This window comes from Microcaecilia unicolor, chromosome 9, assembly GCF_901765095.1.
Source record: "Microcaecilia unicolor chromosome 9, aMicUni1.1, whole genome shotgun sequence".
Classification (NCBI taxonomy): domain Eukaryota; kingdom Metazoa; phylum Chordata; class Amphibia; order Gymnophiona; family Siphonopidae; genus Microcaecilia; species Microcaecilia unicolor.
The window spans coordinates 168,805,100-168,831,989 of NC_044039.1; the positions used below are offsets into that span (position 1 = coordinate 168,805,100).

Consider the following 26,890-nt stretch of genomic DNA (forward strand, 5'->3'; position numbering starts at 1 on the left):
TTTAGTTGACTTCTGTACAATTTGGTGAAAAATTCCACAGTACCAAGGAACAAAGATTTAGGGCTGGATTCATTAAAAGGCACTACTGCGTTAGTGCATGCAAGCATACATTAATTCCTTTTTGTTCAGTGCAGATCGCATTTTATGCAGTGGGACCTATTTGCTCCTAATGACAATTAATGGCATTAGCATGCACTTATACATTACTGCATTTTAATAAAGCTAGTCCTCAGTTTTAGGCAATCTAGGTAAGCAGGAGAAGTGAAAATGAATATCCATCACCTTCCCTCAAAGCTGCATTGCGGGGGTAGGGGAATCTGCCAACCATGTTTTATTTTTCCGGGCATGTTGCAGCTATCGCAGGACCTGTCAGCCTTACACAGTTGAAATTATGAGACAGCTGCAGCACACCCAGTGATTAGAACAGGGTCATCAGACCCCAGCACAGCTCAAAGGGAACATTGGTACCGATTAGAATTCTTGTTACTATAATGCTATAGGAAACTGCAGTTACTGTGTTTTATTTGCCAAAATTAACATGCACTAACTGCAAAACCCTTACATTATGCAGGATTTTCTCAGCAGTATGCCATTCAGTTATTGCAGTGAGAATGTCATTACCTCACATTAACTGCAATGCAGATCATGAGATGCTGTAACACCTATTTCATCTGATGTTAACCGTGCTGTGTTTTCTGCTGCGTTAATAGTTAATGCATAGGAACTACTTTTTCTCCACGTTATCAATTAATTGGGTAGATCACACGCATTAATTGCTAGCACTAACAAGTAACACGGCTTAGTTCCTTGGTCTTCACTCCCAGTCCTCAAGAGCCACCAAGGGGTTAAGTTTTCAGGATACCCTTAATAAATATGCACGAGAGAGGTTTGATAATTTTTTTTTTATTTACATTTGTACCCCGCACTTTCCCTCTCATGGCAGGCTCAATGCGGCTTACATATACAGGTACTTATTTGTACCTGGGGCAATGGAGGGTTAAGTGACTTGCCCAGAGTCACAAGGAGCTGCCTGTGCCTGAAGTGGGAATTGAACTCAGTTCCCCAGGACCAGAGTCCACCACCCTAACCACTAGGCCACATCCAAATCTCTTTCATGCATGTTCATTAGGGATATCTTGAAAACCTGACCTATGGGTGGCCCTTGATAGCTGGGAGTGAAGACCAAGGGCTTTTTAAATACACCACTTGGTCTCCCTTAGGAAAGGACCTGTATGTAACTTGTATAAAGTACCCTGATTTAAGGCGCTGTATATATACAGATGTATCAATTAAAATATAGCAATAATATGACTGGATACATAAACTGCTCCAGCGTGCCAGTCTGGTGGTTCAGTAGGACTACTGTGTGCTGCCATACAGAGAGATCATGGTTTGATTCCTACCTCAGGTTTTCCATTTCTCAGCCTGGCTAGAACTGAAGATGCCTCCCAGGTAGCACCCACAACCTCTAGGAGCAGGCAGTTGCTACTATGCAGCGGTGACACCTAGTGGTCAGACGCACACATCAAGATTTCATGGTAAATCAATGCAACTACTGTGCTTTAAAAAAAAAAAAAAAGTTGGCTGGTGATATAAGGGAAAAATTCCTGGATATTTGCAGTTGCAGCTCGTGGAAGCCCAAATGGGGGGAGGAAGAAATTGCTGGATCAAAAAATAAAATTGCTACATTATGACACTGGGGGCTGTATGTAGTAAAAGGTTTTCTCATTTTGGGGTCCTTTATTTATTATTACATTTGTACTCCACGCTTTCCCACTCAAGGCAGGTTCAATGCGGCTTACATAATAATATGAATTACAGAGAATTGATAAAGAGAAAATAGGTTAACTAAGGCAGAATAATAAAAGAGATATGTAGGTAGAGATGGGCAAGGGTGAAGGGAGTAGGAGAGGTATGAGCAAGGGGTAGGTGAGCATTGGAGGAGGGGTAGAGAAGGCAGGAGGGGGATGGGATATGGGAAAAGCATAGGGAAATTTGGTAGGAGATGTAGTCTGGGTCATTGTGGTAGTCTCCTGGATATGTGTTAGGTAGATGGGTTCATAGGATTAGTTTGGGTCAGCATGTGGTAACAATTAGCATGTGTTAAATGCTAAGAAATCCATAGGTATAAAATGGGCTTCTTGGCATTTATCATGTACTAATCATTAGTGTGCACTAAATCTGTTAGCATATCTTAGTAAAAGCAAACTCCTTCTTGTTTATGGGGATAAAGCTTAAAGCTTAGTACACAGGCCACTAAGTTAGATGGATTTTTCATTTAATATTTATTATACTAGCACAACCTATCAACAAGAAATAACTCAACACTGATTCAGTTACACAGGAAAATAGATCCAATACATAAGTACAATATACCAATATATATATATATAGATAAGAAGAATTATCTATTCAATACATATGGCCAATATAATGAGAGGAGGGGACACAAATCATGCTAGATGTATATTTAACTGAATTATATAATTATAAGGACCAGTTTCAGATATTAGAATAGCAATGAAACTGACTGATCAAATTCCTAAATGTTTGACCTAAGGTCATTTAAAAAGTTCATATAATGTAATATTAGAGTGCCTACAGGTGCAAATAAATCTAAGCATCAGTGACATAGATCAGTGGTTCCCAAACTTGGCCGAGGGGAACCCCAGTCACTTAGATTTGCATACACAACCTCCAGTGCATGCAAGTTTATCTCATGCATATTTTTGTTGCTATTCTGTAAACCAGTATAGCTAGTCTCCCCCCCCCCACCCCCCCAGGGAAGGCTTGGAACCAGTACTACATATAAATATTCTTGTTTATACTGTTTGGGGCTTCCAGCTGCCTAACTCTATGGCATCACTCTGCCCGTCTTGCATTGTGACCCAAATGGGACCAGTTGGTCCCATAAGAATGAGTCCTAGCAGCATTCAAACCACGAGGCAGTTGGAGCAGCAGCAGGTGGTAAGAAAGTGATCAGCGATCCCCATTCAGGTTAGCAGGAATGCTGATGCTTTGTGTGGGAGCTGACAGAGAGTCAGTTTTAGAAAGGCCTTTATGAACTAGTCGTGCTGTATAAGTGCTTCTCAACCAAATCCAGTGCGGCAAACCCAGCCAGTCAGGTTTTCAGGGTATTTATTTATTTTATTTACTGACTTTTGGTATGCCAATACTCACAAAAGGCATCAGGGTGATGTACAAAACCAAATCAGTTTCAACAGAGAGAGAACAAATGATGACCAGGGCCGCCGAGAGGGGGGAGCAAAATTTCCCATCCCAGGCCTCCAAGGGGGCCCCGGTGCCGGGGTCAGGCTGCCGGCGCTGCAGTTCCCGGTTTCACCTGCCTGCCTCCTCGGCTCCGGGCCCCCTGCATTTGAAGCGGCAGTTACAGATTGCCTCTCTTGAGTCGCAGATCACCTCTCTTCTGGCCTTCCCTCCCTGTGTCCCGCCCTCGCGGAAACCGGAAGTTACATCAGACGAGGATCGGACACAGGGAGGGAAGGCCAGAAGAGAGGCGATCTGCGGCTCATGAGAGGCAATCTACGACAGCCGCTTTGAATGCAGGAGGCCCGGAGCCATGCAGGCAGGCAGGTGAGACCGGGGACTGCGGCGGCGGGGGTGCGACAGGGGCGGCACCGGCAGGGGGAGCGATGGGGAGCGGCATCAGCGGGGGGGGGGGCGGCCTTGCCCCGGGCCCGGCCTAGTCTCTTGGCGGCCCTGATGATGACCATAACTTTCGAAAAACACATCAAGGAGGAAAACCAAAAGGAAGGAGCTGAGTAGTGCAACAAAAATATTTCCTATACACAACCAATAGTGGAACACAGAAAGGGGAAGGGAATAGGAAACATAGGACAGGTAAGTTTCCCCTTAAAATGTAAAAGACAGAAGGCATAAACCTAGGGCTATGTATAAAACTGCTCAAAGAACCACAATGCATATGCATGAGGTACATTTGAAAGCACTGCCTCCTTGGCATGTAAACGTATCTCATGCATATTTATTATGGATATCCTGAAAACCTGATGCTAACATTTGTGTGCCTGTTACATATGTAATTTATTAAACTAATTTATTAAACTATGCGTTTAAATGTGCACATTCGCATGCAAATGTCAAATTTCTATCTAAGCACTATTCTGTTTGCACGTATCTTATAGTGTGTATTTTACAGGTAGTATAAGCATGGGCAGAGCATGGGCGGGACTCACACTTACACACATAACTTATAGCATTACTGCACAATACCTGGATAACATGGATTTAACACAGGAGCTCTAAGTGTGCCAAACTGCTTCTTTACCAGTGTTTAAAAAGCAATTGAAAATAATTTGTTTCATAATACCTTCTGGTGATTGTAGATTTTATGTTAGTTATAGTGTTGTTTTAGGGTGTATTCTTTCTTTTTATGTTTTATTATAGTTTTATTATGAGTTTTGTTGTATGTGATGTTTTTGCTTTATGGATGTTATGTTGTAACCCGCTTAGATAGATTGGATAGGCAGGATATAAGTTGGAGGCAGGAAGTACTCCCGCATCAATATTTTTTGCAGGTCTCATGCACTAATGGAAAAATTAGCGTGGCATCTACAAAAAGAAAAAAAAAGCCCTTTTAGTTATGCATTATAAATGGGCTTAGTGCATAGAAAAGTCCCACATTAAAAAGCACTAATCCCATTTCGTAGTTCATCTTAGTAAAAGGGCCCCTTAGTTTCTGGCAGTGTCAGTTTTTGCTCATTTAAGCCTCGATGCTCAGAAGCAAACATGGGCACCAGAGGCCATTAGCACTGGACTAGCACCCACAGTTGCCAGCGCACCATACTCAGAGGCCCCTACCATGGGGAATAACGAGCACACCAAGGGATAATGCAAATAGCATTTAAATTACATTAAAATGAGGCCTTTCCCTATTCCCCACCCCCACCCCATGCTCAAAAAACAGCACAGCTAACTAGGGAGCCCTTACTGCGGGAAATCCTACACCAGAATCATGCTTGGTGCCAATTCCTGCGCCTGGCTTTAGGTGCCAGACTTACGCTGGCTGAAACCTGGTGTAAATACTGTCACCCAAGTTAGGCGCACTGAAACCATATTCTGTAATTCTACACACAACTTTTTGGAAAATCCCTGACATGCCCATAGCCACATCCCTATTTATTTATTTATTGCATTTGTATCCCAAATTTTCCCACCTATTTGCGGGTTCAGTGTGGCTTACAATACATTGTGAATGGTGGAAATACAGTTTGTTACAACTCGGTTATGGATTACATTGTGAGGGGTTATGCGAAAATAAAGTTAAAGTGTCGTTAAGGGAATAGAGCAATGGAGAAGAACAATGGAAAGAAACAACAGGAACTGTTAGGGCAACTAAGCAATAGTAGGAGAACAATTCGGTATAACATTTTTCTATGAGTAGAGGAATAAATGTGGTAAAAATTATGGGGGATGGGAATTCAGAAGAGAATGTATTGTTGCATTACTAACAGTGTGTGCGGACTTAATGTGTTTTGATTCTTTCAGTAAATTTTATCAAAGAGATGGGTTTTCAATGATTTGCGGAAGTTGGTTAGTTCGTAGATCGTTTTCAGGTTGCATGGTAGTGTATTCCAGAATTGCGTGCTCATATAAGAAAAGGTTGATGCGTGTAGCATTTTATATTTTATGCCTTTGCAATTGGGGAAGTGAAGGTTGAGGAAAGTTCGGGATGATCTTTTAGCGTTTCTGGGTGGTAAGTCTATTAAGTCAGACATGTAAGCTGGGGCTTCACCGTGAATGATTTTGTGGACTAATGTGCATACTTTAAAAGTAATGCGTCCCTTGAGTGGGAGTCAGTGTAGCTATTAGATTGTAAGCTCTTTGAGCAGGGACTTTCTTCTATGTTTGTGCAGCGCTGCGTATGCCTTGTAGCGCTATAGAAATGCTAAATAGTAGTAGTAGCTTCTCTCGTAAGGGTTTGACACTTTCGTATTTTGGTTTTCCGAAGATGAGTCTGGCTGCTGTGTTCTGGGCTGTTTGAAGTTTCCTCGGTATTTGCTCTTTACAACCTGAGTATAGTGAGTTGCAGTAATCCAGATGGCTGAGTACGAGGGATTGCACTAGGCTGCGAAAGACGGATCTTGGGAAGAATGGTCTTATTCTTTTCAGTTTCCACATGCAGTAGAACATTTTCTTGGTTGTGTTGTTTGCATGAGTTTCAAGTGTTAAGTGGCGGTCAATAGTAACTCCAAGGATTTTTAGAGTTTCTGAGATTGGAAGGTTTAGTTTAGGTGTGTTTATAGCAGTGAATTCATTCGTGTTGTACTGGGAGGTGAGTATCAGGCATTGAGTTTTTTCTGCGTTTAGTTTCAATCGAAATGCATCTGCCCAGGAGTTCATGATGTGAAGACTTTGGTTGATTTCATTGAGGATTTCTTTAATGTCTTGTTTGAAAGGGATGTATATTGTTACATCATCGGCGTATATATATACGGGTTGAGGTTATGGTTTGATAGAAGTTTTGCCAAGGGGATCATCATTAGGTTGAAAATAGTTGGTGAGAGGGGTGATCCTTGCGGTACTCCACATTCAGGTGTCCATGTAGCAGACATAGTTGAGTTTGATGTGACTTGATATGAGTGCAGGGTTAGGAACCCCTTGAACCAGTTTAGGACATTTCCTCCGATGCCAAAATATTCAAGTATGTGTAGTAGGATTCCATGGTCAACCATATCAAAGGCACTTGACATGTCAAATTGTAGGAGGAGTATGTTGTTGCCGGTTGCAATCATTTGTTTAAATTTTGTCATTAGGGTAATTAATACTGTTTCTGTGCTGTGATTCGACCGGAATCCTGATTGGGCATCATGCAGTATTGAGAACTTGTTTAGATAGTTTGTGAGTTGTTTTGTTACTATCCCTTCAGTTATTTTGGTTATTAGTGGTATAGATGCTACTGGTCTGTAATTGGTTATTTCACTTGCGCTTTTCTTTGAGTTACGTGCTAGTAGAATTATTTATTTATTTATTTAATTTTATTTATTTATTGCATTTGTATCCCACATTTTCCCACCTATTTGCAGGCTCAATGTGGCTTACATAGTACTGTGATGGCGATCGTCAATTCCAGTATGACAAATACAAAGTGATATTGTGGTAAAGTTCATGTGTGACAGACAGATGTTAATTGGCTTGTTAATTAGTTTGCACGCACGTCTTGGGCACACACTAATTTGGGCGCACAGTTCTGTGTGCCTCATATAAAATTTACAGGGGGAGGAAGAGATGGGGAATGATTACGAGGGATGGGCTGTTTGAAACGAATGTCATCTCCTGATAAGAGTGGGCACTGTGCACACATAGTATTTGCTTTCCGTAAAGAGTGAATGCTATTTCCACAGAGTGCACATCCTATCTCAACAAAATGTGCACGTGCAATGATTTGCACCTGCACATCTATCAGGAAAGAACATGCACTATGTGAAAATAGTGTGCACTCTTTAAAGACTGCTCGTACTATATATGCATAGTCACCTGGCTTCTGTAGAGGTTGCCCAAATTTGGGCTCGGATCCCAGATCCACATGTAAACTAATTAGTCAATTAGGTGCAAGCAATCAATTCCTGAAGTTAACAAGTACTTAAGTGGCAGTAATTAAGAGTTACTCAGGGATCTGCCCTATGATCTATTCTATAACATGCATGCCTACATTTCATAATGGCCATGGGAGGAGCACGGATGGGTAAGGGGTGTTCCCAGAAATTAGACACAATGTTATAGAATATCTGTATGCTTTGTGCAGAGCGCCCTTTACAGAATAGTAGCTTAGTACGGGTCATCCCACACCTAATTTTGGGTGCCATTTATTGAACTTAGCCCATAATAGTACATGCTGTTTCCCGAGAGTGTGTATGTGCAATGCTTCGCATATTCATATCTATCAGGATAGAGAATGCACTATGTGCAAACAGTGCACACTCTTTAAGAAGAATGTGCATTATGGGCCCCTTTAACAAAATCAGGCAAGCATTTTAAGAGCACTCTAATAATTAATGTGCGCTAAACACTAAGATGCCCATTATATTCCTATGTGTGTCTTAGCATTTACTGCACACTAATTTTTAGCGCGCACAAAAAACAGTAGCGCGCATTTGTAAAAGACCCCTTATATGTGCTTCCTCTGGATTCTATATATGGTGCCCAAATTTGGGTGTGATGCCAGAATGCATGCGCATCTTAATTGGCAAACGCATCATTAATGAGCAATAATTGAATGTTAATAACCAGTTATTGATGTTAATTGGCACCAGTTGGAATTGGTGCATGCATCTGCTGTTGCACTAGCCTATAACGCCCATCACCCAAATCCCGTAGTGCACAACTCAAAAGGTGGCATGGCCATGTCAGGGACATTCCCCAAACGTTGCGTGTGTCGTTCTGAATAATGGGTCAGCGTACCCAACTTGGGTGCCAACATTTACACCAGGTTTCAGTAGGCATAAGTCTGGTGCCCAAAGTTAGGGCAGGGGAATCGGCACTAAGCACAATTCTAGAAAGGGCCCTCACCTTGCATAGAATCTCGCTTGCTGCCAATCTTTTCTGGCAGCCATTTTGAATGCCATTTATAGAATCTGACCCATAGTACACACTCTTAATAACATTTGTTTCCACACAGAAAAAAACATAAACGTGAAACAAAAACTTTCTGGGTGCCCATCCCTAATGATTACAGATTCATAGGGGTGAGAGAGAGGAGACTGGGAAATTAATGGGAATGAGAGGGATTACACATATTCTGCCGGATTCTTTAACAGTGCACATAACTTAATCGGTTAACTAGCTCATCAGCTCTGTTAATTGGATATTAACAAGGAATTATCAGCACTAATTAGCATTAATTGAGATTTACGCACACAACTCGCTAAGCGTATTCTGATACATAAATTCTAAGTCGCATAGTTGAAAAGGGGCGTGGCCATGGGCATTTCTAAAATCTATGTATGTTCCAGAATACAACCGCTCTGCGTCTAATTTAGGTGTCGGGATTTACACCAAGTAAAAGGTGACGTAAATGGCTGCAACTAAATGTGGTCACGTGGAGAGGAGCTCTGCATATTCTATATACTGCAAGGAAATTAGGCCTATTCTGTAAAATTTAGTCTTACTTTAGAATACATCTAGGCATATTTTTTTCCACATGGAATTTTCAGGCCCCATATATAGAATGTAGTCCATTATCATTTTCAAATAACAACAAAAAAATTAAATTCATCTCTGACTACTGCCATCTAGTACAAATTTGTCTTTAATGAAGTTCTGTCTTTCATTGTTTATTACAGTGGGTATAATAGCAGAGAGCAATATTAAAAGACTTCTATATAATTGTGCTATTTTTCCGCTACAGATGTTCCTGCCTGGTTAAAAAGTCTACGTCTGCACAAATACGCAGCTCTCTTCTCCCAGATGACGTATGAAGAAATGATGTCACTCAGTGAATGTCAACTTGAGGCACACGTATGTCTTTAAACTAGTATTATTTTGAATCAATATCTTTTAAATCCTTTGAAAATTCAATGGTTAGCATACTAAGGGGTCCTTTTACTAAGCTATGATAAACACTAGTGCAGCTTACTGCAGCTTAAAAGGGCTTAAATTCCGAGTTTGTGCGCACACACCACACGGTAAAAAACATTTTCTGTTTTTTTTCTGGGGAGGGGGCATGTCTGGAGAGTGGGTGTTTCTGCGGTAATCAGTGCATCTACATTACCATGAGCTAACTGATTACCACAGGATTAGCTCGTAAGTCCTTACCACCTGCAAAGAGGGTGGCGGTAAGGGCTCATGATTATTTTTAATGGCCACATGCCAATGGCAACATTAGTGTGTGGCCATGAAGACAAAAAATAGAAAATCAGCCATTGTACTGCTGCGGTAAAAATGGCCTTAGTGTGCGGGAAAGAACCGCGTAAGGGGAGCCCTAAGGCCATGCTTTATCACAGCTTAGTTAAAGCACCTCTAATACTGGTAACATTTATGCTAGACTGTTGATAGTATTCCATTATTCAAATGTCCTTTTAGTTTTTACCCTTTGATTTTGTACATTATACTTCCTATTATTTCTGCGTGTTACAGACCCAGACCTGTATGCTCAATGACTCCATACTTTGATGTACAGCCTTTTATTTTGCTCCCTAGGTATGCAGTTCCCTTGGAATTACATAGTAACATGGTAGATGACGGCAGAAAAAGACCTGCATGGTTCATCCAGTCTGCCCAACAAGATAAACTCATATGTGCTACTTTTTTGTATACCTTGCCTTGATTTGTACCTGTCCTTTTCAGGGCACAGACCGTGTAAGTCTGCCCAGCACTATCCCCGCCTCCCGCCACCGGCTCTGCCACCCAATCTCGGCTAAGCTCCTTAGGATCCATTCCTTCTGAACAGGATTCCTTTATGTTTGTCTCATGAGTGTTTGAATTCTGTTACCGTTTCATTTCCACCACCTCCCGCGGGAGGGCATTCCAAGCATCCACCACTCTCTCCGTGAAAAAATACTTCCTGACATTTTTCTTGAGTCTGCCCCCCTTCAATCTCATTTCATGTCCTCTCGTTCTACCTCCTTCGCATCTCTGGAAAAGGTTCGTTTGCGGATTAATACTTTTCAAATATTTGAACGTCTGTATCATATCACCCCTGTTTCTCCTTTCTTCCAGAGTATATATGTTCAAGTCATCAAGTCTCTCCTCATACGTCTTGTAACGCAAATCCCTTACCATTCTCGTAGCTTTTCTTTGCACTGCTTCAATTCTTTTTACATCCTTCGCAAGGTACGGCCTCCAAAACTGAACACAATACTCTAGGTGGGGCCTCACCAACGACTTATACAGGGGCATCAACACCCCCTTTCTTCTGCTGGTCACACCTCTCTCTATACAGCCTAACAGTCTTCTAGCTACGGCCACCGACTTGTCACACTGTTTCATCGCCTTCAGATCCTCAGATACTGCATGCCGCCCATAACTTAAAAGTCATCTTACCAAGGTACCGGCGGCAGCAATAGTGAAAGGCGAGCACGAGCAAGCTCAGCGAGTCGGCGCTTCAGCTTGCCTTCCCTTCTCGTTGCTCTCAGCTCTGCCTCTGGTCCCGCCCTTGCGGAAACAGGAAATGAGGGCAGGACCAGAGGCAAAGCTGAGAGCAACGAGAAGGGAAGGCAGGCTGAACTTAGCGCCGACTTGCCAAGCCTGTTCATGCTCGCCTTTCACTACTGCTGCCACTGGGACCCCGGTAAGATGACTTTTAAGTTATGGGCGGCATGCAGGAAGGCGAGGGGCAGGCGAAGGACTGTTGTGGGAGTGGGAGACAAGGTCGGGCTGGAACTCGAGTCGGAGGGAGGGAGGGGCTGGAACTCGGAGGGGGGGGTCTGGTACTCGGAGGAAGGGAGGGGGGTCTGGAACTCGGAGGGGGGTCTGGAACTCAGAGGAAGGAGGGAGGGAGGGATTGGGGTCTGGAACTCTGAGGAGAGGGGGGCTGGAACTCTGAGGAGAGGGAGGGGGCCTGGAACTCTGAGGAGAGGGGGGGCTGGAACTCTGAGGAGAGGGGGGGCGAGGGGAGAGGGGAGGGAGACAAATGCACCACCTGTAAAAAAAAAAAGAATTAAGCACCCCCAATCATTTTGAAAAGTTGGCTCCTATGTTTTGTACACATAGGCACAAGGACACACACCACACATAAAAAGAATTATTATTATTATTAACTAAAACTTATAGTCCGCTTTATCTAAAGAGCACAGCAGATTACAACATAACATGCATAATGAATAAAATAAGAGCAATGAGACTCCACGATAAAATAACCCGACTTAACAGTAACTCATGTTGATAACCCCCATCCCCCAAATATGGTAGCAAAATGCCACATTATTTAGTAAATTTAAACATTGTGGGGTTCATTTTTGAAAGAACAAAAATATCCAAAAAGTGTCATAAAGCAGCATTTGGACAAATGTTTTCTCAAAACCTCCAAATCAGTATTTTTGAAACCTATTTTGCAGACGTTTATCTATGCAATTCATCTGCAGTATGTCCAAATCACAAGGGGGCATGTTGGGGGCATTTCGAAGGCGGGATGCCTAACACTTTCGAGGGCAAGCCTAACACTTAGATGTTTTACAGTCATAATGGAACAAAATGAAAACGTCTAAGGCGAAAACTTAAGCGTTTTGGTCTAGACCTGTTTTTCTAATGAATAAAACACAAAAGGTGCCTTAAATGATCAGATAAGTACTGGAGGAATTCAGGGGTGACCCTTCTTACTCCTCCAGTGGTCATTGACTTGCTCCTGCCCCCCAAAAATGTGAATAAAAATAGTACTCACCAGCCTCTATGACAGCCTCAGATATTATAAGCCAGGTCCATTAGAGCAGTATGCAAGACCCTAGAAGTAGTGTAGTGGTGGGTGCAGTGCATTGCAGACAGGTGGACCCAGGCCCATACTTCCCCTACCTTTTATACTTGTAGTGGAAACTATGAGCCCTCCAAAACTCTCTAAAAACCCACTGTACCAAGGTTGCCAGGTGGGCAGTTTTACCGCCCAATTGGGCGGGTTTTCACCAGCGGCGGCGGGAAAATTTCGCTGGCCGCGGGATGCGGTTTTTTGGGCGGTTTTCCCGTCGCCGCTGTGCGAGTTCGGCGGTTTTTTCCGGGGCTTCTATTGGTCCAAATTGGACCAATAGAAGCCTTTCAGGGGCGGGGTTGATGTCAGGGATGACGTAGGGTGCGGGATTAGTGATGTGGGAGGCGGGGTTAGTGACGTGGGAGGCGGGGTTAGTGAAGCGGGGGCGGGGTTAGGTGACGCGGGGGCGGGGTTAGTGACGCGAGGGGCAGAGTTCGGTGACGCGGAAGACGGGGATTGGCTACGGGCGGTTTTTGGGCGGGTTTACCCTGCACTGTACCCACAAAAGGTGCTTCCTCCATTGAGAAGGGCTATTTGTAGTGATGTAATTGGGGGTAGTGGGTTTAGGAGGGCTCAGCAGATAAGATATGGGAGCAACAGTGAGATGTGTACCTGGGAGCATTTTTATGAAGTCCACAGCAGTGCCCCCTAGGGTGCCCCATTGCTCTCCTGGGATGTCTGGGAGACCAAGCTGCTAAAAATACTGGCCCCTCTTACATCCCAATGGCTTGATTTTGTGCATTTTTAACTTGTGCATTTTTTAATGACCTAAAAAGATAAACGCACAAAGCACAAAACTTTGTTTGAAATGGTATTTTTAAAAAAAAATAGACGTTTTTCTTTTTTCAAAACTGGTTACATTTGCTGTTCGAATTTAGTCCAACTTAGATTGACTATCAAAAATGCCCCTTCACGCCTGTGATACATATTGCAGAGAAAACATGTTTACCAGTCTCACATAATTATGCATGATTCTCATACCTGAGCATTTGAGCAGGTTGATATAGAGGGGCATAATCGAACGGGGCCGGCCATCTATATGGCCGGCCCCATAAAGCAGCGTCCCGACCGTATTATTGAAACAAGATGGCCGGCCATCTTTTGTTTCGATAATACGGTCGGAGCCAGCCAAATCTCAACATTTGGGCCAGCTTTAGAGATGGCCGGCAGCGGTTTCTGGCGATAATGGAAACTAATGCCAGCGATCTCAAACCCGGCCAAATGCAAGGCATTTGGTCGTGGGAGGAGCCAGCATTTGTAGTGCACTGGCCCCCCTGACATGCCAGGACACCAACCGGGCACCCTAGGGGGCACTGCAGTGGACTTCAAAAATTGCTCCCAGGTGCACACCTCCCTTACCTTGTGTGCTGAGCCCCCCAAATACCCCCAAAACCCACTCCCCACAATTGTACGCCACTACCATAGCCCTTAGGGATGAAGGGAGGCACAGTGGGTATAGTGGGGTTTTTTGGGCGGGGGGGGTTGGAGGGCTCACATTTACCACCACAAGTTTAACAGGTGGGGGGTGGGCCTGGGTCCACCTGCCTGAAGTGCACTGCACCCACTAAAAACTGCTCCAGGGACCTGCATACTGCTGTCATGGAGCTGGCATAGAGGCTGGCAAAAAATGATTTTTAATTTTTTTTTGGGTGGGAGGGGGTTGGTGACCACTGGGGGAGTAAGGGGAGGTGATCCCCGATTCTCTCTGGTGGTCATCTGGTCAGTTGGGGCACTTTTTGGAGGCTTGGTACTAAAAATAAGTGGACCAAGTGAAGCCAGCCAAGTGCTCGTCAGAGCCAGCCTTCATTTTTCCATTATCAGCCGAAGCCACCATCTCGTAACCACGCCCCGTCCCGCCTTCCGTACCCTGCCGAAACGCCCCCTTTAACTTTGGCCGGCCCTGCGACGGAAAGCAGTTGGAGCCGGCCAAAATCAGCTTTCAATTATACCAATTTGGCGGGGTTTAGGAGATGGCCGGTCATCTCCCGATTTGTGTCGGAAGATAGCCGGCCATCTCCTTCAAAAATAAGCAGGATAGTCTTAATTATATAGCTATGCTGATACTTTATGATAAAGGACTTTATGTACTAACACTAAAATGTTAAACTCAATCCGATAAACAATAGGCAACCAGTGTAATGAATGATGTAGTGGAGTTATTGATTCAAATATACGAAGAGAAACACACACACACACACAAACACTTATATACAAAGAGACAGACACATACACACAAAGACATATACATAAAGACAGGCAGACACAAACACAAACAAAGACACATACAGGGACTGTTTTTACTAAGTCGCGGTAGACTCTACGCATGTGCAGCGCATGCCCAAATGAGTCTAGCGCCAGGTCAGCATGCCCTCCTGGTGGTAATTTTAGATTTAGCTTGTGCCCATAACGTGTGTCACATCTGTGTGGATAAATTATTTCCTCCTACGCGTGCCGGTTCTGGCAGTAATTGGCACGCGCCGACCAGTCACCGCACATGTAGTGCGCGAGCCATTACCGTTAGATGAATAGGTGGCGTTAAGGGCTCAGGCCAGTTTTGGGAGCGCGCTGGTTTCATTTTTTACCGCAGGCCCTTTTCCCTTCCCATTAAAAAAAAAAAAAGCCATTTTTTATAGATGCAGTAAAAACTGGCCCGGCACACATCCCATACCTGTGCCTATACTACCACAGGCCACTTCTTACCGTACCTTAGTAAAAGGACCCCACAAAGAATATACACAAACACATACCTACATGCACAAAGACACACTTTGCCATGTCTTCTCACACCTTGTCCTCGAACAGACCTGCATATGGAGAAAGGGGAAACATCCCGTTATGCCACACTACAAGCCTGCACTTTGCAACTTGTTTATCTCTATGATCGTTCTCTGTCTTTTCTTGTCAAGTTTTCATATCTAAATTGGATTTACATATATTTATATCCCACCTTTTCAAAAGCATTTTTTGCACAGTCTAACCCATTGCCTAGTCATGGGATTTCCATAGCATGCCTTGGTGGGGGGAGAGGGAGATGAGGGGGGGGGGGTTTCTCTTTCCCACATGCATCACTTTGCACTTGCTCACATCTGCCATTTAGACGTCCAGTCTCCCAGACTCGTAATTTTTCACAGTCCTCCCGCGATTTAACAACTTTGAATAACTTTGTGTCATCAGCAAATTTAATTACCTCACTAGTTACTCCCATCTCTAGGTCATTTATAAATATGTTAAAAAGCAACGGTCCTAGCACAGACCCCTGGGAACCCCAATAACTACCCTTCTCCATTGAGAATACTGACCATTTAACCCTACTCTCTGTTTTCTATCTTTTAACCAGTTTTTAGTCCACAATAGAACACTACCTCCTATCCCATGACTCTTCAATTTCCTCTGGAGTCTTTCATGAGGTACTTTGTCAAACGCCTTCTGAAAATCCAGATACACAATATCAACTGGCTCACCTTTATCCAGGCTAACAGCTGAAACACGGTACTGTGTCGAGTCTTCATCAATAAACTATTTATCATCATTTGAAGTCTCCTCATTTATTTCTGGTTGGCCTGGTCTACTTCCCACTCCTTTCTATGCAGTTGATTTCATCGTGGGATCCCAGCGTTCCTCTAACCCAGCGGACCCTCACCCTGCCACTATCCAGATATTCCTGGAGCAGTCAGCAGCACTAAAAGGGCAGTTCACTAACTGACCACCCCCTGTTAGGCACTCCAATGCTGCATGGGGAGCGCCCATTCTGTTATGGTGTCAGGGCACCCCGATTCTGTTAATAGAATAGTAGCATAAACCCATATTGGTGCGCCTAAATTAAGCCAAAAAGAAAGCAGAAGTGTCTCCCTAGTAACTGTCCACAGCACAGCAACAAAAAAGAAAGAAAAAAGGAGGCAGACCAATGTAGTTCCAAAGCAGGTGGTTTATTGGAGAATGGCAATAAAATGACTCGGATAAAAAAAAGTGGGAAGTGGACCAATGACTCCAGGACGCTGAGACTGTGGTGGTATATAAAGGAGCAAACTTTATTGTAGACTCGACACAGTACTGTGTTTGTGCCACAGACCTGCCTCAGGAGTTGTAGACGGATTTGAGTGTGTAAGCTGTTGAAGTATTTCAATAGGACGGGCGGTTATCATGCATCGGTAAACAAGCTGTAGAATCTCCTGCTTCTATTTGGCCAGCGACAAATAATTGAATAATTGAATATCTCGTGTATTCTTCTCCAGCAATTACTCTTGTTAGGCACAAGACTTAGACTCCTGAGGCAGGCCTGTGGCCGAAACGCAATACTGTGTCGAGTCTACAATAAAGTTTGCTCCTTTATATACCACCACAGTCTCAGCGTCCTGGAGTCATTGGTCCACTTCCCACTTTTTTTATCTGTATCTTTACCTCGTGGGATTTTGTGTTCATCCACTTAGGTGGATAGCCTACCCCAATAAAATGACTCGACATAGTCCTTTGTTTAGGCACCATATGCACCTGCTTCAGGAGTCAAATCATTATTTTTAGCCAAGATGATAAAATGCAAACTTAAGAGCAAATATCTCCAACAATATAGCATATGGCACTGAAACGCAGGACGGCATCGAGTCGTTTTATTGCTGTTCTCCAATAAATCACGTACTTTGGAACTACCTTGTTCTGCCCCAGGGGCGTAGCTAGGTGGGACCACAGGGGCATGGGCCCCCACAGATTTAGCCCTAGCCCCCCTGCTTTCACCCCCCCTGCCACATTTGACCCCCCCCCCCTTCCCCCCGCCGCCACCGTCAGGTACCTTTGCTGGTGGGGGTTCCCAACCCCCGCCAGCCAAAGTCCTCTTCAGCACTGGTCTCCGCCGCGTTGCTGATCTGGATTCTGTTTCTGTGAGTCCTGACATCCTGCACGTAGGAACATGCAGGACGTCAGGACTCGCAGAAACAGAATTCAGATCAGCGAACGCGCCAGACTCAGAGACCGGCGCAGAAGGGGACTTCAACTGGCAGGGGTTGGGGACCCCCGCCAGCAAAGGTACCTGGCGGTGGCGGGGGAGGGTTGGCAGCAGCGGGAGGGGAGTCGAAATGGATGGGGGAGGGGCGGTGGCGCCAGGGGGGCTCAACAGTGGCGAGGGGGTCGGCGGCGCCGTGGTGCTAAAATGTGTCCCCTCACCTCGGGCTCTGGACCCCCCTCCCGCCGAAGTCTGGCTACGCCCCTGGTCTGCCTCCTTTCTTCTTTCTTTTTTGTGTGTATTTGAAGGCATGCTCAGTTATACTATGTCAGTGCAGATATAAATGGTTGCAATTTTGTGCAGTGTTTATGTGTAACATAAGTGGCAGCCCTCCCATACCCCCTTGCTCCACACATATGTATACCCCTTGCAGTTATGCTCTATAGCACTTACACATGGCCTTATAGAATAGTGCATAGGGCATCAATGCTTTTAGAGGCCACTATTCTGTGCCTTTTCCCCCTATTTCTATAAAAGTCACCAAAATTGGATGCTCAATTTAATTGAAAATTGAGCCAATTAGCACCAGTAATTGGCTTTTTAACAAGCAATTATTGGCACTAATTGGATATAACTGGCATTTATGTGTGTACATTTAGGTGTGGGATGCACACTTAAATTTTACGCAGGATCTGAAAATGGGACACAGAGATGGGAGAGGTATGGCATAGTGGGGGCATTCCTAAAATTAACACATGGCGTTGTATCGCTCCACGGTGCGACCGCACCTTGAGTATTGTGTTCAATTTTGGTCGCTTCATCTCAAGAAAGATATAGTAGAACTGGAAAAGGTGTAGCGAAGGGCGACAAAAATGATAGCAGGGATGGGACGACTTCCCTATGAAGAAAGACTAAGGAGGCTAGGGCTTTTCAGCTTGGAGAAGAGACAGCTGAGGGGAGACATGATAGAGGTATATAAAATAATGAGTGGAGTGGAACAGGTGGATGTGTAGCGTCTGTTCACGCTTTCCAAAAATACTAGGACTAGGGGGCATGCGATGAAACTACAGTGTAGTAAATTTAAAACAAATAGGAGAAAAGTTTTCTTCACCCAACGCATAATTAAACTGTGGAATTCGTTGCCGGAGAACGTGGTGAAGGCAGTTAGCTTGGCAGAGTTTAAAAAGGGGTGGGACGGTTTCCTAAAGGACAAGTCCATAGACCGCTACTAAATGGATTTGGGAAAAATCCACAGTTTCGGGAATAACTTGTATAAAATGTTTGTATGTTTGGGTAGCTTGCCAGGTGCCCTCGACCTGGATTGGCCGCTATCGGGGACAGGATGCTGGGCTTGATGGACCTTTGGTCTTTTCCCAGTATGCCATTACTTATGTACTTATGACTAATGTAGGCACATCCATTTGCGCCATTTTTCAGTTGGTACAAATGGCCATGCCTAAAGTTAGGCGCAATTCCCGGGCATAAGCACTATTCTATAAACTATGCCTAATTTTAAGCACAGCTTATAGAATAGCACTTTTTTCGGCACCAAATATTTTGGGCGACATATAAATCTTTATGTGTTTAGCCCACAAAAGTTTCTAGGATAGGGGCTTAACTGTAAAATCACAGCTGTTACAAGGATAAGTCCTTTTGAATCTGGCCCTTTATGTTCTTTGATATTTCATTTTATTGTTTTTGGATTTTTGGTTATTCTGTTAAACATTCTTTCCTGTAAAGACATGTTTGGAAAAAAACCCCATAACATCTGGAACCCTCTTTTTACTAATTGTTAATGTGATGCTGGCTGCTGTACAACAATAATCACAACATACATTAGCTGAAGATTAGCATTTTAAAAAGCTGTCAGAGTTACAAGATCTGTACTTTGTAAATGAAAGCTGCTGTTGGCCGTGATTGTTAGTTATTTGCTCCTCATTGGGCTACTTTTGAAAAATGTAGATTGCCAAGCTTGAAGTGAGAAAGAGAGAGAGATTGAGTGTTTTCGTTCAGCATGGACATCAAAAATTCAGTTCCATCTAGTAGCTGAATTCTCCCCAATGAGTCCATCAGATGGTTCTGAAGTTGATAACAAATATTTGCCACTTCCAAGATTCTTGGACTGTTCCCTCCAGGAAAATGAGGAAAGCCTCTGACTGCTTTCTTACCAATTCCAATTATCTGGATTCAACACTAAATTTGGGTTCAGGTGGTATCTCTCTCCACAGACCAAGCTACTGTCTCATCCACCTCCAGGACCACCAGAATCATCCTAACCCATCCCACTGGTAATATACAGTCCAGGGGTATTCCTGGGGTCTTGCTAGCTTTTGGAAAGTAGTCTATAAATAAGAAATCCTTTCAAGCACAGCCTTGAGTCATAGATGGGGCCATTAAGTGTGTCAGTGTTTCAGTGACTATATAGAGAATCTACTGCTTTATGACAATTTCTTTTTTTTTCACTCTTTTAATTAATTGGAATTTGAATGAATTTAAGGAATAGTAAGCTATGAGTATTTCCTGTTATGAAGTCTTTGTTAGTATTAAAAAGTCATGGTAACCAAGCAAATAAAGACCTGGATGGTCAAACTGATCTGCCCAACAATTTGGCTGCAATATCCCGCTCAACCTCTTTGCTTTTACAGTCTGGAGGTTTCCCCCTTAGCTGTCCCCTGCTTGGGACTAAGACTCCTAGGTGGGTGTGCCTCCCAAGTGCGTACCGGATTCCACCACCACTTCCCCCACTCAGCTCCAAACTCCCTCTGAAACAATCCCTCTCTCTCTCCCTTCTCTTTTCCTACGGAAGGGAAGGAGAGTCTTTGTGCGCTCCCTTCTCTCCCCCCCCCCCCCTTTTCTCTCAGGTTCCTTCAACTTTCCTGATTAGGGAGAGAGTCAGTGTTGCAGCACAAACCCCAATTTAAACAGCACTTTTATCATCGCATGTCAGCATTCGTTGTCTAGGTATGGTCCCGGGTCCAGTTCACAGAGGCAGTGGGTTCCCAAAGAATACACAATCCACACGGGTTTGGATATATATAGAAAGTATATTGTATTTACATATATAGGCTCACAGCACTTAGTACAGGTAAATATTACAATGCTGTATCTGTGTGTGTGGGTTTAGATGGGAATCAGTGAGAGAAAGGTAAGAATGTGGGGGTGCAGAGAAAGAGAGAAGCCTTGAAGTAGGGCTGAAGGTGTGTGTGTGCAGAGAAAGAGCCTAAGAAAGCAGAGCCATGTGCTCTGAGAGAGAAGGGCTGAAGGAGAAAGGGGGGGCAGTGCCAGGGGCTCTGGTGGCTGAAGATGTGTGTGTGGAAAGAAAGAAAGAAAGAAAGAAAGAAAGAAAGAAAGAAAGAAAGAAAGAAAGAAAGAAAGAAAGAAAGAAAGAAAGAAAGAAAGAAAGAAAGAGCTATATATATCTAGCAGGAACATAAAGGGATCAAAAAATCCTGATGCAAGGAAGGTGAACATTTTCACAGGTTGTAGTCTTTGAAGTCCCCAGTTTTGGAGCCTATCTGTCTGACTTTCTTTGTTCTCAGAGAGCCTTCTCCCAGATGCCCAGAGAGGACACAGGTGTGCTAATCAGGGGTAATTTGAGAAACAAAAGGGCTAGCAGACAGCTGGGCAGCATTTGGTCCATTTGCTATCCTCAGAGCTTCCTGAGGGAAGGGGAAGTTATCAGAAGCTGGTTTCATATTAATTTAAGTATGTCAAGCTGGTTTCATATTAATTTAAGTATGTCCAGCACTCCTGACGTGTATGTCCAGCAATCCTGACACCGCACCAAACCCAATTCAAACAGTTCACTTTTATCACAGCACAAACCCCAATTTAAACAGTTCATTTTTCCGCTTCAATCTTTTTCCCCCTGTCCACCTATTACCAGGCCAGGGGAATGTAAGGGTCCCACCCTTTCACAGTCAGCACCAACTCCTGACAACCTCCCACTTGACCCAGGTTGAAACATTCATTCCTTAATCCCACCTCTGATGCAGCCACCTTTTGTCTCCCTGCATCAAACCCGAGAACCAGGCTGCCATCTGCCCTCTTAACTCTCTACCTTTAGCTTCGGCAAGAGCTGAGATATCCATGGGTTCCTCTTCCAGGTTCTCCTCTCTCTCTTTCTCCCCACCGTCCCCTGATTGCCAATCCATGGGTTCTTCTACCCTGCCCCCTCCCAACTGCTCTTCATTCCCCTGATTGAATTTACTCAGTCTCCTCCTTCCCCTTAGCCCTCTGGGATTGGTTTCTTGCTCTACTCTGTGTCTCCCTCAGGGGCTGCTGGGAATTGTAGTCCCTGGCTCTACTTGGTGTCTCCCTCAGGGGCTGCTGAGAAGGGTATTCCCTGGCTCTACTCTGTGTCTCCCTCAGGGGCTGCTGGGAATTGTAGTCTTTGGCTCTCACTATTTCCTCTGAGGAAGGTGACCAACTGCTGTCCCTAACATCCTGGATCCTTGGGGACCAGAATCTATGGCGACCACCCCTACGGGCGAACTCAGGCCACCCCAAAGGAGCCCTTTTCTCCCCTTCCCTGGCCATTTCCCACTCCATGTCCTCATACTCTTCACAATATTAAACAATGTGCCATTATATCCATCCCTTTACTATACCTCATTACAGGTGGACTGGCCCTAGAGTCACACAGTTACTTGAGAGCTGCTAACTTCTGTGGTCGGTCCCTGGAAAAGCATTTTTTAATCCCTTTAAATTATAAACCATTTGTGCTTGAACACTACTAAATTCATGTGACCAAAACTATTAGTTTTTCTCAATGCACTGTCTTTCCGAAAGTGTGTTTTGTTGTTGTCCCCTTTCAGCTGTAGCAATCGTGGATAATGTTTAATTTCAATGATATTCTTGCAGAATGTTACCAAAGGGGCAAGACACAAAATAGTCATCAGTATCCAAAAGCTAAAAGAAAGACACAACCTTCTCAAGTCTTTGGAAAGGGTAAGCTCTTGCGCTAAAATGTTAACAATTCAAAACAAATGTTTTGTTAAACTAAATTGGAGGGGAATTCATGTGTCCATGTCATGATGTGGGGGATTCACACACCGTTTTACAAGAGACTCTGCCAAGTGTAGAGCTCCTTGTAAAACAGGTGCAGGACTGCACCTCAAAGTTTCTTCATGTACAGAGGGAGCCGTGATTTTAGGAAGCTGCTTGTGGAGAAAACCAAGACCCTCCCCCCCCCCCCCCCCCCCCCCCACCATTAAACACATAGACGTGGGAGTAGCTTTCTAAAATTGCTGCTTCCTCTATAAAATACTTATCCCAGTATTGGTGGCTCCCCCGATTGGGTGGCTTCCCAGATGCAGGCACACCACACTTAGAGGCTTACTTAAGCAACCTTTCCTCTGCACCCAACTCCCCCTCCCCAACAACCCTCTATGGCACAGAATCCAGAGCTAGCAGCCCCCTTCCAGCACTACACAGAATCCCCTCTCCCATGCAGTCTTTCACCTTACAGCACAGAACCCCCAACCAGCCCCTTGCCTAACCCCCCCCCCCCCCCCATCACATATGGATAGGAGCCCGACTTGTTGCAGCCTCCCTTCAAATCCCCCCCCCAGTCTAAGCTCCTCAAACAAAACCCTCTGCAGGGCCCCCATCCCCCAACTCACTCTCAGGCTTACTGGGGATCCCTGGTGTGTCTAGTGATGTGGGAGTGATGCCCACCTGATTCCACCTTGTGTCTCCAGCCATTCAAAATGGCTGCCGAGACCTCTAGCAGTAATATCATGGTATTACTTCTAGGGATCAGGCTTCCATATATTGGTAATAGTCAGTTATGGTTTCAGAATATCCACACAGAATATGAATGAGATAAACGTTGGATCACCAATGCATGCATGCAGGCATGTCTCGTGCATATTCATTGTGGATATTCTGAATCCAAACTGATTATGGGGGTTCTCAGGACAGGTTTGAGAAGCCCGGGATTGGCATCTTTTATATGTTGATGTATATATAAGTATGTATTTTGTTTGTAGTTAGCTCAGAAGAAATCTAAGCTTATAATTGCAAATCTGGTTAGTTAATATAAATGATACACTACATTATCAAATTAAAACACCCTTGTGCACTTTTATTATGGCTTGGGTATATTAAGAGTGAGCACCAGTCCCGAGTGTCACAAAAAAACTGTATTCATTCCTAAATGCTTTTATTGGCCAAGAATATGCTAAAGCATATTGTGTAAAACCAGCAAAAAAGCAAATATATTGAATACAGTGGCGTTCCTAGGAGGGCTGACACCCGGGGCGGATCGCCGATGTGCCCCACCCCCAGGGTGCAGTGCCCCCCCCCCCCGGATGCAGCGCGACCCCTCCCCCAGCGAAAGGACACCCCCCCCCCCCCCCCGCGAAAGAACCTCCCCCCCCCCCCCCCCGGTGCACGCTGCTGGGGGTGCCGCATGCGCCTGTCCTTCGTTCGTTCCATGCTCCTGTTCTGCCCCGGAACAGGAAGTAACCTGTTCCGGGGCAGAGGGAGCATGGAACGAACGATGGACAGCGCGCGCAGCACCACCCCCCCCCCAGCGGCGTGCACCCGGGGCGGACCGCACCCACCGCCCCCCCCTAGGAACGCCACTGATTAAATATTCAGTTTTTCTTAGAAAATGTTGGTATCTTTTTTACTCTTTGGTACAGTGGTTCTCAACCAGCCAAACAGCAGCCAATCAGGTTTTCAGGATATCCACAGTGACTACGCATGAGGCAGATTTGCTTGCAGCTAAAATACAGTAGTGTATGCAAATCTATCTCTTGGGTATATTCATTGTGGGTATCCTGAAAATCTGATTGGCTGCTTTGCCATGGCAGGTCCAAGAGCCAATTGCTTGTAATCATATAACAGCCTGCTAATTATGCTCTTGATGCATCACTTCTCAGTTGTGGTGCAATTTTTGGTAGATGATTATATCTAAGTCCATCCTTACTGTTATATGATAGCAAGTAATAACAAAAAGAGACACCAGTGTTTTCTAGTTCTCGATTATGTTTTAACTGTTTGAACATGATTGTGTGGCTAACTAGAAATATATGTTTCAAATTATTTCTCAATCATAGCACAAAGTGTGTTGTGATGTTTTTCCTGCAAATTTTGATCCTATCATTACTTTATTAGCAGTTGAAATATTTTGTTCATTCACTATCTTGAGTGAAATATTTAGCGCATAAAAACCATAGGGATTGTTTTTATTAACAAATCACCATGTTAATCATCTAGTTATAGTGTAAACATATTTAAGTCCACGTTCAAAAGCACGTATGCAGTCAGTTGGGGGGGCCAATCACAGAAGTACTGTTTAAAAATCCAGGCCACTTAATTAGATAATTTTGAACTTATAAATTGTTATACTGCCAAAATTATTCATCCGTAAAAAGGGTGAGATTTGAGGCGGGGACAGTGCCACTTAGACACCTCCCTCACACATCTAAGCAGTGATATTCAGCTACTTAAAGGGCAATTCTTTAGCCTAGGCTTAGCCACCTAGAGGGCATCTATTAGGAGCCTATTCTATAAAGGAAAGTGTATCTCCTGCCAGTGGCATATTTAAACTAGGTGCATATGTATGCACCCCCTGTCAGCCCCAGCCCCCACCTTAAAATCCTCTCTGCTGCAGTCTTGACCTGGGCAGTGGCAGCAGCACTCAAAGGCTGCCTGCGGCCTTTGTCAGGACTTCCTCCCGCCCCTTCTGATGCAACTTCCTGTTCTATAAAGGGCGAGACAGTTCAGGAAGGAGGTCCTGATGCAGGCCACATGCAATCTATGAGTGCCGCTGCCCGGGTGAAGATTGCGGCAGAGAGGATTTTAATGTATGGGTAGGAGACAGGGAGGGCAGTGATGTGAAGGGGTGGTGCAGGGGTGTGGGGAGATGTATCCCATGTAAATAATTCCTGGCTAGGCTACTGTCTCCTGCGGTTAAGTGCAAGCACTTAAGCCAGCCATAGAATTCATGTAATGCTAACGCCTTAATACTGGACATACACACATAAGTTATCCATGTAAGTGCAAGCCCTGCCCATGTTCCGTCCAGAATCCATCCATGTGTATGCCCACTTGTAAAATGCATGCATACATTTACAGAATAGCGTGTGTGCGGGTTTTTGGCAATTATGCATGTAGTCATTTACACATGTATTTGTCTCATAAATGTTAGCACCTTGTTTGTATAATTAACCCCTAAATGTATTTGATAGATAATCAGGCTGTGTAAGTAGGAGGCATAACATGAAATGAATGACTTAGATGACTCAGAAGTTAGATTCAGCAGTACCACCTAAAGAGAGAGCGTTGCTGAAGAGAGGTACCATTTGAAAATGTCAAATTATACATTCACTGCATGGGTGAATATTGACTTGATTCTTTCTGCAGCACATGCTTTTTCAAGGAATTGTTTTGGCACAGGGGATTAAGGGTCTGTTATCTATAGCTAACAACATTTCAATGATAGGCCATATTAGATGCAGCTGTTGAGAAATGGTCTAATCCTCTGCTTGCTTGCTTGCTTGCTTGATTGATCGTTTTATTGCACATAATGTGCAGGACATCCTGGAAGGTGGAAACCTGCGTGTACCACTGCAAGAATTACACCAAATGATCCTTACCCCTATCAAGGCGTACTGTTCTCAAAATTCAAGTCTAGAAGAACATAGCCGGGACCCAGATTCTCATTGCTCTATGATGGCGTCGGACATGCAGGGCCACGACTGCAAAGGCTCTGCCTCTGGAGGAATACACCAGCACCATGTAGGCAGCTGTGAGAGTGAATCTGGAGGTGTGCCTTTGCCTGAAGGGGATCTTCCTGGTCAGTTCACAAGAGTCATGGGAAAAGGTGAGTGCCTCTGCAATTTGTAAGCACAGCACTCTAAGATTGTCATTGGTTGGAAATGGGTTAAACATGTTATATTGACTTGGGTGTTACAACGAAAATATTCATGCATTTTGTTAGCAGTTTACTTGCTTTATAATATTTTATGGGTGAAAAAAGGGCATGCAGTGATAGGGTTTTTACTACTCCATTTGTTTTTGGAAAGTGGATGAGGAGCTAGAGTAGCCCATCCTAATGGAAATTACCCCCCCCCCCCACACACACACACACACACACACCAGTACAGTCAAGGAATTTGTTTAATATTGTGGTGCAGAAGCACACACAGCACTCACAGAGCTGGCTCTTATGACCCCAGATAGCCTCAGAGGTGAGAGACAGAGGTTGCTGTTCTCTGCCAGGCCTCTGTTTCAATAAGTGATCCAAATTTGAGGCAAACCACTTTTGTTGTTTTGGGGCTTGGGATCTTCTGGCCTTCCTCCAGCTGAGATTGGATGAAATCCGGGTCTTGCCACCACGTGCTGGACCTTGTTTGATTCCATATTTAGGTATCTCCGTTAAGGATGAATGACCTGGCTATATCCCAGCTCCTATTCCAAATTAGAACACTTATCTAAGCTCAGAGTTTTGTCTGGATTACTGAGTCAGCTGTATCATACTTCCAATCGAAATATTTAAAGCTGTCTCTTTT

The 26,890-nt window shown here is 44.3% G+C and overlaps 1 protein-coding gene across 1 annotated transcript in view; it reads left to right on the forward strand.

The window, feature by feature from the left end:
• SAMD4A (sterile alpha motif domain containing 4A) overlaps positions 1-26,890 on the forward strand; it is a 348,043-nt gene that overhangs the window by 290,627 nt on the left and 30,526 nt on the right. Inside the window, exons 4-6 of the mRNA XM_030215023.1 lie at positions 9,386-9,495; positions 22,230-22,316; positions 25,914-26,202. Of these exons, the coding sequence (XP_030070883.1) occupies positions 9,386-9,495; positions 22,230-22,316; positions 25,914-26,202 (486 nt within the window). The remainder of the gene's footprint in view (positions 1-9,385; positions 9,496-22,229; positions 22,317-25,913; positions 26,203-26,890) is intronic.